General features: G+C 41.8%; 1 protein-coding gene across 1 annotated transcript in view; it reads right to left on the reverse strand.

The window, feature by feature from the left end:
- Window positions 1-15,757, reverse strand: part of ZNF704 (zinc finger protein 704) — an 86,885-nt gene that overhangs the window by 25,647 nt on the left and 45,481 nt on the right. Inside the window, exon 3 of the mRNA XM_061342928.1 lies at window positions 1,143-1,246. Within this exon, the coding sequence (XP_061198912.1) occupies window positions 1,143-1,246 (104 nt within the window). The remainder of the gene's footprint in view (window positions 1-1,142; window positions 1,247-15,757) is intronic.

Raw genomic sequence — 15,757 nt, forward strand, 5'->3', positions numbered from 1 at the left:
TGATGCCAACCTCATGAAGTTTAACCATGCCAAGTGGAAGGTCCTACACCTGGGTTGGAGTAATCCCAGGCACAGCTACAGGATGGGCAGAGAAGAGATTCAGAGCAGCCCTGTGGAGAAGGACTTGGGGGTGCTGGTCAATGAGAAACTGAACATGAGCCGGCAGTGTGCGCTTGCAGCCCAGAAAGCCAACCGTATCCTGGGCTGTATCAAAAGGAGTGTGACCAGCAGGTCGAAGGAGGTGATCCTGCCCCTCTACTCTGCTCTTGTGAGACCTCACTTGGAGTATTGTGTGCAGTTCTGGTGTCCTCAACATAAAAAGGACATGGAACTGTTGGAACAAGTCCAGAGGAGGGCCACAGGGATGATCAGGAGCACCTCCCATATGAAGATCGGCTGAGAAAGTTGGGGCTGTTCAGCCTGGAGAAGAGAAGGCTGCGTGGAGACCTCATAGCAGCCTTCCAGTATCTGAATGGGGGGCTATAAGGATGCTGGGGAGGGACTCTTCATTAGGGACTACAGTGATAGGACAAGGGGTAAGGGGTTAAAATTTAAACAGGGAAAGTTTAGATTGGATATAAGGAAGAAGTTCTTTACTGTGAGGGTGGTGAGGCACTGGAACAGGTTGCCCAAAGAAGCTGTGGATGACCCATCCCTGGTAGTATTCAAGGCCAGGCTGATGGGGCCTTGATCAACCTGGTCTAGTGGAAGGTGCTTCTGGCCACGGCAGGAGGTTGGAACTGGATGATCTTTAAGGTCCCTTCCAACCATGCTATGATTCTATGATTTTCTATGTGCAATTGCAAATAAACTGTTGGAAAAATTAGCACTTCAGATTGTTCAGGAGACTTTCTGCAGCACTCGTCTCTCACTTATGAAATGGGGCATCTACCATTTCATAAACTAGAGCGGCTCTATAGTTACAGAAAAGGCTTCTTCTTATTTCTTCTAATGCTGCACCGAAGACCTTGACTAGGTTGGAGCACAGCTCAGTATGGGCCTCAGCATACATGGGGATTGCCAGAAGACAGCCACTCACCCTCTGGCCTCCACCACAGCTAAAGCTGCTGGGAACAAGCCCCCACTACAGAGCCCTGGCACCCTCCCTGCAGCCCCTGCTCTGCCCAGCTCTGCAGGCTTACCGTTGGGTCGGACAGGAGGGCTGCGGACCAAGGGGCTGGTGGATAAACTGGTGAGTACCATGGCTGCTGTTACTTTATCCATGTCCAGTTCTTCAGATGATTTTCTGAAACACAGTGAATGGGGCGCAGGAAACACATTAGCAAATATTTAACTTTTTCTAAGTGGTGATTGTTTTTTCTTTTTAACACCAGCCCAAACCCTAAGCCAGAACAGTACAGTAGCAAAAGTAAGCCACCAAGCAGAGTTCTCAAAGGTTTTGTCTTCTGGCAACCTGAGCATAGCAAGTGGCTACTTTAAGCAAACTAGCTCAAGGTAAATAGGAAAAGCAGTGCTAAAGAGAATACATCTCCCTATAAGGTCAACTCTGCTCCCCCCCCCTTTTTTTTTTTACTTCGGAATTCCAGCTATTCACATCCTTAGAGCTAAGTGTGTAATTCAGGGTTGTTTTTCAATTACTGGATGAAGACATAAAGATGCAAAACCAGGTAAGATTACTAGTAGAATTAACAGCATACACTACACTGTGGTGAGGAAGAACTATGAACTGGAGCTAAGGGATGCAATTTTTATTTTGTTGCTTCTGCTTAACACTAATAACCTTCTCGTACTCTCTGAAAGGCTGATCCTAATTTTCCCTGGTCAGATTATAAACCAATTATTTAAAATAACTATCAAAGTGGCAGAAAACCCACACAGGGGAATTAAAATAAATAGAGACAGAGAGAAGGGTTTTTTTGCAGGTGTAATGGGCACCTCAGCTAGCAGGATGGTGGAAAGAGAGGAACCCATCGCTGCCCTAGCTTGGTCTTGCTGGGACCCAGCTCTAAGTCAGAGAAGAAGGCATAGGGAGTGTACAATTTCTGAAGAGGGAACATACCAAAATAAAACTACTAAATCCACTAGTTTCAGCAAACTTTTGCTCTCTACCCTTGTGGAACACTGGAATCAAAGTAGATAGCTTCTTACAAACGTTTGCTTTCAGACATATGACTGATTATCCAAGACCATCTTCTCTTTACTAGAGATCAAACTAAATTTGTTCTTACAAAAGAATGCTTTCCCTCCCTCTATTCTGCATTGAGGGGTTTCTAAAATTTCCTCTGTGGCTTTCCAGGAGTTCTATTTAACCTATCAGGTTCTGTCTATATAGCCCAATATGAGAAGTGTTCAGCTACCTGATGTCTTCTATCGGCTGTTGATCGATAAGTCACCAAGAGGATTAGGACGTGCTGGCTGTAGTCCCCTTTCCAGAATCCCATTTCACCCACCTGATGGAAAGCTCATTAACTGCAAACTTCAACAGTCAAAGCCTCTTGATATTTTAGCAAACAAACCTTGAATTTGTCCATGAAATGGTTCACAGCTGCTATCTGGCTGCTGCAAGGACCCATGCAGATACAATGAATATTCCATGCTGCACAACAGCTTAGCTCTCATGACTGTCTTCTGCAACACATCAGTGCCTGGAACTGAAACACTGATGATGGTTCCTGCTGCATTCTAATTATATCCATAGAAACCCTCCTTTCCTTCAGCCAAGTGTTTTGCAAAAAAGCACAGCAGCCATATGGTCATCATCAAGTACTGGAAAGGTCTTGGGTATCTGCTGTAATCAGCTAATACCTGAATGTGTCACCTATCAGGTCCTGTCACCTGCAGAGTATTTCTCTCAGAATGCTAAATTCCTCTGGGCTCAGAAGACCTTTCCTCAGGGATGACACAGAGATGCTGCATTTCTTAGAGATCAACGCTGCCAGATCATTTTCCAATTACCTAATATCCCGTATGAAAATCCACTGTGAGAAGGATTCAGCTGCTCTGTAGCGCACTCCTGCAAGACTACACCAACTGTTCCTTCTCCCTTATCCAGCTGTGGATGAGGCACTAATATCTGCTCTTCTGCAACGTATGGGGACAAAATGACCACAGGTTCCTGATGTGCTGGAGAAGCTGATTCCTAGGGTTTGCAATCATCTTTCCAAGAAAGCTCTTATGTGTGTGTGGCAACAGGACCAACACCCTCCTGGCCAGGGCTCTGTGGAGCTGCAAAATCACACTACAGCAGTTGTAAGCATTTGCGAAGTTAGTGTCAAGACGTCAGAGTACAGACCTAGAGCTAATTCCAAAGTTCCTCCAAGGAGTCTGTAATTTTACCTTCTTCTAGCTCTTCTGTACTGATGGTTTTTCCCCCTCTACCATGACTCAAGACTGCTGCTCTGAAAAACTAAACTTTGCTCCAAATAGTTTTGTCAATAATACCCCATAACTGCAGCACTGGCACCCGCTCCCAAAATGAAAGTCTTCACAGGCTGGCAAAGGACAGGAAGAATCATGACAATCCCTGCCATTTCTAGCCGTGCTAAAGCACACTCTTGCAGTTACTGGAACGCTTTTTTCTACTTGATCCAACTTAACAGATTTTTAATATGGAAAAGCCAAGTAAATAAAGCTTTGGGCTTTTCCTCTGCCCATTTTGAATCACAGTAACTTTTACTACTTGCTGCTCCTCAGCTGCATCCAGCAAATAATGAATGCTCTGCTCGTACTTCCCAGCCACAAGAATTTCAGCAGCTACAAGAGCTGGCTTAGGCAACTGCTCCCAAACACATTTTTACAGTTCGGCTCATAAATATGTGACATATGAAATATGTATGTTTACATACTTCATGTATCACTCAGCCAGCACCACTGCAGCACCAGCAGCGTTCAAGGCAGAGGCAAAGCATAAAACTAAAGACAGGAGCCACTTAAGCCATCTGCATTTAGTCAGCATCACATGAAAGTTGATGCCTTAAGACTGCTCCAGTCTTTTCCAGCCTTCTTTGCTGGAAAGCTGAACCTGTACACAGCTGTTCAACAGTACTTGCACTCAGAGGGGAGAACAACTTGTTTGTTACACATCCTGGAAGTGTTCACAAACCATGCAGATGGGCCCTTAGTGACATGGTTTAGTGGTGGACTTGGCAGTCCTGGGGTAACGGCTGGACTTTAAGTTAAAGGTCTTTTCCAACCTACTTGATTCTGACTATTCACAAACCATCTGATCCACCATTGCTAAGGGGACTTCCTGCAGACTGAAGTTGCTTATACTGTTACAAGGTGTAATGAAATCTAAATCACTTGTAAGATCATCTACTACATCAGCTATGAAGATTATTATCTCCTCTGTTCCATACCCCAGGCTCAAAATGCCATCTCCCAACTCCCAGACAGATATATTTGTGTCAGCCCAGTCTGCATGTGAGACCAAGCACGTCTGGATCCTTTATTTCCAAGTCTTTGTAAATCCAAACCCAAGCCAATAGCTGAATTGTAACAAAATAGCTGAGGCATAAGCAGCAGAAGTTAGCGAACCCTGGAGACAGATCACCTACCACCACTCCATGTCTCTCAACTTCATGTCTCCCTGCTTCCTCAGCAGGGAGAATGGTTTTGCTTGATCCCTGCAACACCCTAACCTAGCTAGCCTGGCATTTAAAATTGTCATTTGCTTTAACAGCCAAGCTCTAATTAAACTTGGTTACTACCTTCACTCTGCCCCAATCCCTTCCTTGGTTTGACTGATGAATTAACTGTTTTTTTTATAATCGTTTAAGAAACTAGCCCATCTTTCTCAGTCTGAGCTCTCTGTGAAGAAAAGCTGGGTTTAAGCTTCAAAAGATGAGCAGAAGAGGATCCAAGATGACTCTAAGGCCATGCACCTCCAAACCAACACAACGTCCAGTCTCCCACTGTCCTGTTTCCTCAGCCAGCACACTCACTCTAGAACCTGTGTTTCCTTATGGGACTGAATCCATGGTTAAAGCTCTTGATGCAATTCCTCCCTCCTAGCAACCTCCTGGTGAGTGGATGTCTTCCTGTCCTCCCTTTGGGAAAGAAGCACAGGTCCTCCTCTGGCCACCGTCACCTTCAGACTCCCTTCTAAGTATTATTCCCACCTGGACACACCCATACCACACTTCTGATTTTATTCTATTAGCCACGCCATCATCTATGGTTGTAACTTTTTTTTTAAACTGTTTCTCAAAAAATCCTTAGAAATACATAGTTTTCTTTCCTAGTTCTGAAGTCTTTAGTCTATTTTTTATTATTTGCCTGCCTTAGATCAGAAAGCCTGCAGGTCTTCTTACTGGAAAGACTTAGGTCAGTACTTTACTGAGGCATATTTTAAGGCATCTAGAGAATATTCTTAGAGCAGAAACACTCATAGTGGTAGCAGGTGCTTTTGATAAAACTGACCTTATTCAAAAGGACAACTAAGTCTATTTTAAGCAAATTAAAATGCAGACAAATGTATTTTCCCTGCCAGCAACTCAAAAGCTTTCAGTTTACCTGCTGACCAGAAGCCTCTAACTCAAAGCACTGAGGTTCATCCTATAGAAAGTGCTCTCCTATGCTCCCGAGCTGCCCTAACACAGCGTGAGTGTGGACAAGGCAGAACAGAGCTGCTCCAAGTGGTATTGAGGAAACCATTACTATTTACACATCTAAAGAGAGAACTGAGCTACAATGATACAATGCACTAATTAGAAGCTAGGGATTTCTGCCTTTGCTCATTGCAGTGAAACAGAAAATTAACATTTTCCACACTTTGTGGTATTTGCAGACTAATTCACATACAGAATAACTGACCTTTCTTTGTCGGTCTCTGCTGTCCTTGTTATACACAAGCAATTTTTTTGGATACCAACAGTTGCTAGAAATTAATTGTGATCAAAATCCTTATTACACAAATACAGGAAATTTTCTTCTAAAAACCACATATACCTGAACTAAAGAAGAACTAAACTTGAACTATAAAGGAAAAATGCATCAAAGGCCACCTCGAAGCTCTCCACCTCCTCCTGGCCAAGACAACAGATTTTGCAATTTGCTCATTCAAAGGACCTTTGGAAGTCTGGCTGGTGCATTAGAGCCCAAGGAGAGACCATAGAGTCATCAGTGATGCAGGTACTGACTTCAGATCTGGACCATAATGGTTTAAAGACAATAAAAAATCTCTGCAAATTAGTCGTATCAGCTGAGACTATGGGAGACATTCACAGAGTGGTTCTCAGCATCCTGGAGCAGAAAATACTTCTAACAGAACTGAAGAGAAAGGGATGTGTAATACAAGTGTGATTCTCTAAGTCTATTATTTTAATTTGCATCAGTCCACGCATTACTTTTCACTGCTCCACAAAAAGAGGACTCTGTAAAAACAGGTATTTCTCCAGCCATTATCACTAAAAGCACTAAAACTTGATGGATAATAATAAATTCATTTTCACAACCATTTTATAGATTTAGAAAACCAAGAAAACGTAGTACTTAGATTCTAAAGGCTGGCTGATGTGCTCTCCCATACAGGGCTGTAGCCTGTCTCTCCCTCTGCCATCCCTGCCTCCTCCTCAAACCCCTGGACAGATGGCTTCCTAAGCCAGCACCCTTTCCCAGTGCCCCTCTCCTCCCTATGGGTTACAATCTAGTGATGTCCCTGGCTGCTCTGTAGGCTGCTACAACCACACCAGACCTCTCCTTCAGGGAGTGTTGGCAGAGCTGCACCAGCAACAAGCTGAATGCCAAATGACTGTGATTTCTGTGGTCTGGTGTAAACACAACTCATGGACGTGCTCTGCTGCTGCTGTCCTCTCTGCAGCCCAATGGCTGCAATAGCTTCTTTGCCCTCCAAGACTCCCAGAAAAGTTTAAGGCAAAGCCTGCAAAACAGATGGAAAATGCCTTTTTCATAGCAGCTTTTTCATCACTGCTTCTTAAGCAACTCATCTGACTTCCTTAACAGCAATTGAAATTTCAAACCTACCCAAATGGGAACAGGACTGAACTCAAGGTCTTGCTCTGTGATGTAAAACCAGAGGATACAGGGTACAGTGTGTGGGGGATGAGCAGGACAAGGATGGGTAAGTAAAACACTGCTCTCATTACTGGCTGGCGATACAATCTATAGTTTTCAAATGCTCTGCATAATAGGAACAGTTAAGCGAGCCGAATTGAACACTGGAAGATAAGCTGCAGAACAATTTATTCTATATATTAAAAACGTTGATTCAATGAATAATTTTTACTTTTCAAACAGCTGTGACGTATCAGGAGAACTGATCTGGCAAAGAGCCCTCGAGGCAACCACAGAGGCTGAAGTAGGATATGACACAGAAATCGCCTGCTTCAAACACAGCAATCAAATAAATGGTAATCACTTGACAGATTATGAGTGCAAGGCAAAAATTAAATTCAGAAAGGAGTTACAGAACCTTGCAGAGAATGGTTATCCCTTATGGTCACCCACAAACCTTGAAGACTTTATGAGAGTATATTCTCTTCCATCTCCTCTACTTTAAAGGCCACTTGCTGATGCAGTAAATAATTCAGTCTCTTCAAACCAGGTCTCAATAGCACCCTGAAGCAACAGACATTCCAAACATTATCCAAAATATTACTGTTATCCCCTTCCTGCCTTTGCCTGATGGTATTGTTCTAGCCTGTTCACAGGCATATTCCCTCTCATAAATGGGATTGCTTTGATGGGGTACTGTCTGCAGGAGAAAATTTCACAATTCCAATGCCATCCTCAGAGAAAAGGGCTGGACCACTTGCTACACTGCCCAAAGAGGTCCTGTGCAGCCCAGTGCAACACAAGTTGTCATGTTGAAAATGGCTGAAGGTGGAAAAGTAAAAAAACACCCAACCAACTAAACCCAAAGGTCCAAGCTCATCAAATGTAACAAGAAGCTCTGTCATGTGCTAAGAGGACAGCTGATGCCTCCTGATGCTACCTTGCCTCCAGGTAGCTGGCGTTCCTGCTACAAAGCCTGCTGCCAAAGAGCAGCACGTTTTGCCACCCTCACCCAACCTGCAGTCAGAGCCACCCAAACACTTCTATGTCTTAATATCCCTTTTTCAGAATGCTCTCACTGAGCCTTTTACAGAACTGTTTTATTTGTAAATCTTCCTTAACTTTTGAGAAGAATTAAAACATACCAGTGATTGGGTGAAAATATCCTTTTAGCAGGTATGTTTTTTCCAAAGTAAAATACTAAATACAAGTAAAATACTAAATACAGTGTTTGCTCTTCATTCCTCTTTCCTCTTATCCATTGCAAACAGTGTGATTCCCACCTTGTATGAATTTAATTCTAACATTCCCAAACTATGTTTTATAATATCAATACCTATATACAGTCCTAACACATCTACATGGGTAACTTGTTTAGCACAATTTACCTCTAAAAAGATGCTGTAAGTCTACTTCAAAACAATATGTAACTATTGATATTTATATTATTTTTTTCTAATAAAGTATACATTGATGAACCTCTTGAAAAAGCCTACGAGTTTTCCTCTCACCAAATCAAAGAGCCACAAGCATGGCGTCCTCTTGCTATGTACAACTACTAATGTGAACAAAATGGTGAGCACTTTGCTGAAATCAACTCAGTCTCAAAACTGACCCTCAGGGTTAGTTTCTGTTTATTGTTACTATTTATATGTCAGTCTTTCTGAGCTTTCCAGTTCCTCTGAGATTACCCTCTGCTTCCCACCAAGGTGAGATACTATATCCCAAAAAGTGGAATTTCAAAAAATTAAACTGTTGTTGCTACTGCATACATAGGCAATAGGTCACAGCACTGTAAAGTATCTTCCAGGTCACCCTTGCTATTGTAGCATACCAGGAGACTCGCACTTCGGTGCACCTCACAACTGGTTGAGTTTTTGTCCTTCTCAATCCATTAGAAACCTGCTTCAGAACACAGAAGGCACAGAGCTAGGCCATCTTCTTCTCTCCACTCCTGCCTCCCCTACATCTTCATCTTCTTGGACTAGTTCTGCAGGGTTACATTGACAACAGTGCCTGGGATAGCTAGCTCACAGTTATTTTGCCTGTTCACACATGTTCCATGGAGAACACCCAAGTACAACTCTTCAGATGGGTTTTTTTTTCCATCTCCATGATCATCCTGCAATCTGTGTTCATCTCTTGTGGATCTGAAGGGGGTCTATAGGGATGCTGGGGATGGACTCTTCATTAGGGACTGTAGTGATAGGACAAGTGGTAATGGGTTAAAACTGAAACAGGGGAAGTTTAGATTGGATATAAGGAGGAAATTCTTTCCTGTTAGGGTGGTGAGGCACTGGAATAGGTTGTCCAGGGAGGTTGTGAATGCTTCATCCCTGGCACTGTTCACGGCCAGGTTGGATGAGGCCTTGAGTAATATGGTTTAGAGCGAGGTGTCCCTGCCCATGGCAGGGGGGTTGGAGCTTGATGGTCTTGAGGTCCTTTCCAACCCTAACTATTCTATGATTCTATGATATGATCTTATCCATGTCTGTAAGGGCAGTGTTGTTTCCCTGTTCCTGCTGAAATCTCTGATTTGGCTCACAAGGATAGCTCAGTTACCTGCAATGAACAATATGAGCCCACTGCCATTCTCTTCATCACTTGTTTACAGCTAACAAAAATGGACTAGGAAGTCCTATGAAACTTGTTTGGGTTTTTGATAAAACACTGTAAACATACAAGATGGTCAATTTAGATGGATTAAAACTGAAGGGAGGTATCAGGAATATTTAAAAGTAGTCCTGATCTAAATATTTTTCCAAGATGCTTTTAACATTAAACATTCATTGTGCTCTATAGTAAGCCTGCTCTGTGAGTCCATGGGTGTTTTTTTCATTTGTTTTTAATTACTTGAATGCTTTCCATTTAAAAGAATGAAACAACTGATGTAATATGTGGTAGCAGAAAAACGCATCTGGCTTAAACCTACTGTCAGCTTTAGTGTTGTCTTAAATTCAACCTTTTTCATTAGAAGATACAACCTTAACTGTGGTATCAAAGGGAAATTGAGCATACACTGCCAGCCTCTGGCTAGTGCTAGGTCCATCTTCTTCTCCAGTTTTTTCTGTTCTTGGTAATACATATATTTGTGTTTGTTTTCTTAGCCCCTCTGCCTTGTGATGCTCTGCCCCAGTTTTCCTATACTCCCTTTTCTTGATGCTGGACTTCCCCTAGCGTATCTGCCTTTTCCTACATCCATCCTCCTTGCTGCTCTCCTGGGAGGTCCCAAGTATGTTAGCTACTTCAGACAAAAGAGATGTGGCTTTCACAGAGAATGAGCTACTTATCCATGAGTCTCCATCTGAAAGCATAATGCACCTCACAGCAGCTTTTAATATGATACTTTTTAATATGATTTTAATATGAACATGACCACTTCCAGAGGCAGGTTATATTACTATCCTGTAGATATACTAAGTTTTCTGCAAACTCAAGCACTGCAACTAAACACTATCTCTGCAGGACACTACTGGGTTTTGGAAATTTACCATTTTTATTTAAGGAGTAAGTTGTATCTGTAATTTCTGATTATTTTTTTCTTCCTCCAGAAAAAGTAAAAGGACTGAATTAATTCTATCTCCTTTGCACATCTCAGAACAGACATAAAATAATGCAATGTAGCTGCAAGTCCCCAGTGGAGCTGAGAGCACAGCCTAACTGCAGCCCCTTCTCTTTTGGTTTTTCAGAATAGATAGATCATATTATTTCTCTCTTACTTCCCATCAACAGTCTCTTCTTGCACACATACAACATTGACTCTCTTCCCCTCACCAATTTCCCCGGCTTGCTTAGCGTAACCTTTACCTTATTTCACCTCCAGGCAAGTCTGTATATAACTCGACATTAAGGAAAAGGTGTAGGTAGGAAAGTTCTCCTGGATGCACTACTCATCCCATCTCCTCCTACCTTTAAAACCCCCCTTTCTCCCTTCCAACCCCCAATCCCACCAGTAGTGTCCTGATGATGATGGCAAAAGTTTTGTAAATTATCCAAACCTCTCTTTTTTTTTTTTTCAGGGAAAGAAGATGATATTCCTACAGCCCAGATCATTGCAGTTGCAGTCGTAGGTTCAAGTCACCCACTGGATTGCATTATCAGAAAGTTACCGATCACTGACAACAGAGAGACTTCCCAAAAAGTACCAGTGTGCTTCAGGTTATTACTCCATAGGGAAGGGAAAGAGAGGCGGGGGGGGGAAGAAAAGGACCCTGAACTGTTTGACTTGGGACTTTATGAACTGTGGGGCTCAAAACTTGGTCAACTGAATAGGTTAACATTCATTACAAACAGTTTGGACAGGAAAGTGAAACTTCTGTGCTTCAGGGATGACTGCTAATGGTGAAGAAATACAGGACAGAGCCTGTCACAGAGCGTGCATTAACTGCAATGCCTGGAAATTTTACACATGTTTTGACAACGTACATAATTAAACTGCAGTAAATGGGGAGAGAGAGAAAGAGCATGTATGCATGCACACAGAATATGAGAAAAACATAATTCAAAATTACTCTTTTGTTCTACATCTCATCTTTCACACTCCTGCATAGGACCTTATAGTTAAAAGAACCACACACCAGATGCATATTTGTCCATCACTTTAACGGACTACCTTAGAAAGAGATTCATTAACTTATAAAAAAAATCACAAGTCACACACTTGTGTATGAGATTGAAAATTGGGATTTGCTAACAAAAGGTATTCAGCTATAAACAGCAATATGCAGAGCATGATAAAACACTTCGAAGCAGGCACCTGTAGTGCCATAACCTCCAAAAGACATTTCACAAGCAAAATACTATGAAAACACATGCTTTAGGAGGGAGTTTCTGAAGGGCAGATTCAGACTGACGGTTTCCATAGCCCCGCTCTGCCCCCTGCCCTGCCTGCTCTGTGGCACACTGAAGGGATGCTCTGTCACAAGGGATGCATGAACCTTGACCAGCAAGGCTGTTACACAACGTGTCCATCTGTGGCTCCTCCGCCAACTCTGACTGCTTTCCTTAGGAGAGCCAAGTGCGTCAGCACCCTTGCTTCGTATTTAAAAAGGCTCTCCTTTTTCTTTAAATAACTCTAAGGACGACGTTTGTGTGACTCCTCACTGCTGTTCCTAGCTCACAAAGAGCAGCACATGGAGCGCTGGCAGTACAACACTGGCCTTTGGAACTGCAACACCAAGAACTGGCAAAATCCCACCTTTCCGCAGCAGAAATCCAGCAAAAAGTCCCCAACCCAACAAAACAAAGTGGGAGGTGAAAAAGCAATGGCTTCAACCTTAACCATTTTATTTTGCCTAACTCTCCATGCAGGCTCACATCTGATGACCAAGTATTTTTGTGGTTGAGCTGAAGCAAAGACCCCAGCCCAGGAGGGGAAAAGGAAAGCTGCTCCCTCCTGCTCCCACTGGTCCATCAGCATCCTGAGTACCTTGGTACTGGGATGTACAAGTCTCTCACTGGTTTGAACTGGACCGGTTTCTGTGCTTCTGCCTGGATAATGATACTGTTAGTAACTGCAAAGGTCTGCCCCCAGTTTAATGGTGTTTAGATAAACACACACCTAAGTAACCTTAGTCAAAAATGAGTAGCTAGAGAACACAGATTTTCAATTGGATAGTGCTGGGTACAAGCACACCGTCAAATACACTGGGGGGAGGTGGGGAGAAAGAAGGAAGGAAAGAAGCTTTGGCCAGCTTCTGTAACTCACACCTTCCTTCAGCATACCTCACTCCCAAGCAACAAATTTAAACATTTATCTATTGATGTGAGAACAGACAATTGTATCTACAGACAGTAAGGCTAAATGTATAAAGTCTGTTTAAACGCATTCATGTGCTGTAAACTCCAGGAGACAGATGTTATTTGGTACCCAGATTCAGAGCAGCACACTGAGCCACCTTAATCACTTAATGTTGGAACACCTGTCAGAAATATCATCTTCCCAAACATTTCATGAAAATCTAAACCAAAATAAAACCATGCTGCTGCATGTGTGTTCAGGTCATGCTTTTTCTGGAATAACCAGTAACTCGGGGCACACCACCTGGCAACTGGTAAGGGCCAGTTTTTCAGAAAGTGTTAAGGTGGCAACTTTCCAAAAAGAAAAAGTAAAAAAAGAAGTTGATTACAATCAGTTGTTGCAATCGGACAACGTGATCAACCCAGCCTCATGCACCGCTCTTGAATCAGAGATGTGCAGAAGTAAAACTGATTTTGCATTTTAGCCTAGAGGGCAGCTGAGTTATACAGGGAAGCCCCAACATCTACTGCAACTTTGCTGCAATATTACTATAGTGAACAGTCAGGATTTGGATAACCAAAAAAGTAACTGCAGGTTTCATTTTTTGATTCATCTTTTCTTTTTTTATTCCTCAAGAATAAGCAGGTTTTTTCTCAGTTGATTTTTTCATCAACTAAAGAATTCAGAGCAGGCTCACCAGAGTCAAAGAAATCTGTGATGTTTTAAAAGCTGCTTCACAGAAATTTTCACGAGTAACTCCAGTTAGAATATAATCCAGCAAGCCAGGGCTGTTTTCTCAACCAAATACAACATGGAACAATACTTCTATAGTATATGCAATATGTTCTCTAACACTGTAGAATTTTTGCAACTGTAATATCCAGTTTTTCTGGGCTGTTAGGAGTGGGCTGTGGGTTTTTACAATGTCAGTTCTGAAAAGGGATATTTGCTTCAAAAACTGAGAAGAGAGGCAGCTATGAGAGAGACTTTAATGAATGCCGGCAGCGATCTGACTAAGGCCGGTTCCCAAAACTAAATCACAGGAACAAAACCTGAGGGGTAAATATTTATCTTTGTTAACTTAAACCTCACTTCAGCTTCAATTTCTATGAATAGAAGTCTGTAAAAACCAAACACTTAGAGAAGCTTTTTTTGCAGCCAGAATTTGAACTACACTCTTAAATCAAGCTTTAGAGTATCCATTTTCCACTATTTTTCCATTTTACTACCTTCTCAGATGAAAATCATGCATCCTCAAGCCATGCCTTAGAATATGACATAGCAAAGCTGTATGTATAGACCAGAGGATTTCAGCACACTTACAGACTGCATTTTCCCAATGTTAGACTGCTGCCAGAACTCATTAGCTGAAATTTTGTTTCAGTAGCCCACAGTCCTTTGTACTTACCAAAAAGCAGACATAATAAAAGGGGTACCCTTCCCCCCCCCTATATTTTAACTCCAGAAATATTTCATGAAGTTAAATGCTGCCTTTTTCTTCTCTTAGTTAAGATGCAATTTGATGAGAGAAGTTTAACAGATTGAACCACAGCTTGTTAATGTGCAATAGCAATTGATCATGTAATGCTTTTAAAAAATCATCTGTAGTGGTGACAAGAATGTATTTATTGGTGGAAAGAGGAAGTAAATAGGCGCTCTGCTCAATCAGCTGACAGCCCTGGTGAGTTGCTACTTGATTTAATTTCCATTAATTTTCCACCGGAGAAACTCGCAGCAGGGAACAAACACAAAAGACTCAACAAGAAGTTTCTGAAAAATACTTGTCTCCTTTAGCCAAGTGATCCTTTTCCCTTTGCTGTTGTTACGCTGAAAGTGCTAAAATCAATGTTTTTATGCATGAATGGCTATTCCGAACCTTGTGGAAACAACCAGAAAGCAGAGGACCACCAGCGCATTGCATGAAATGCTTGGAGAACTCAGATTAGAAAAATCGAATGAGCAACTAATGAGAGCTATATATTTTTTCCAAATAATTTACTTTTTATTGTATTTGCCATAAATATCAAGGATCTAATCTTGTAAAATTCAGTTCATGCCAAAGACCTTACCAAACCTCACAGTTGTTCAGTTGTTTTGTTCTGCTTTTCTCTCTAAAATAGAACCTCCATCCACCCAGAAAATGCCTGTTGGGCATTTATTACAGGACTTAAATGCATCTGCATTATGACTTTAGCCTTATAAAAGGGAATGTGATGAATTACTTCAGTTTTATTTATTTATTTAGGAATATGAAATGCAGGATTAAGCAGTAGCTAAGTGGATAAATTGCTTTACATTTCTAAACCAAGCAAAACATTTCCAAAACAGGAAAAAGCATTCACTTAAAACTCAGTTCTGGAAACTGCATACTAGAAAAGGCCACACAAAAATGTATGTGTCAGGTCACTTGTAAATAATCGTCTTCAATATGAGAGCTCCTGAAATTCTCAGTAACTAAACAGGAGTACAACTTAAAATACATTGGTACAGCACAGCGCAAGAAGGTTACATGACATATATATGCATTTATATAGTCTATGTATATAAATGTGGGCATAAATATATAAAATATGTTTACATATACAAAATAGAGATATGGATAAAAATATACATATAAAGAAATATAAATAATATAAATATAAATAAATATATACACACAATGGCACTGCTGCTCATTGTTAGTGTGACAGCTCAGGATTAGGTCCAGGCAATGGATGACCAGGCATGACGCCAGCTAAGGAAGTTCAAACCTGCATCCCCCCCATCTCCCAGGCAAAGCTCTTACACCTGCAGGAACCTGGAAATCTCAGCTGCACCCCAGGAAATAACAAAACAGCCCTGAATTTAAAACCCATATTCTATCGAGTTTGTTAATATATGAAACCAAGAGGTGGTTTCTCTCCTTTCACTCAGATCCATCTCCTCCCACCACACCTACAGGCAGCAGTATCTTAAACAATACAGCAAAAAAACAAAAAAATATTCAGAAGGCTTTGGTAACAAATCTAGGACACCCATGCCTTTATTTAAGCTTTTAAATGT

This window comes from Neopsephotus bourkii, unplaced genomic scaffold (assembly GCF_033783945.1).
Source record: "Neopsephotus bourkii isolate Nb327-2 ecotype Australia unplaced genomic scaffold, CSIRO-AGI_Nbou_v1 NB_1820, whole genome shotgun sequence".
Classification (NCBI taxonomy): Eukaryota; Metazoa; Chordata; class Aves; order Psittaciformes; family Psittacidae; genus Neopsephotus; species Neopsephotus bourkii.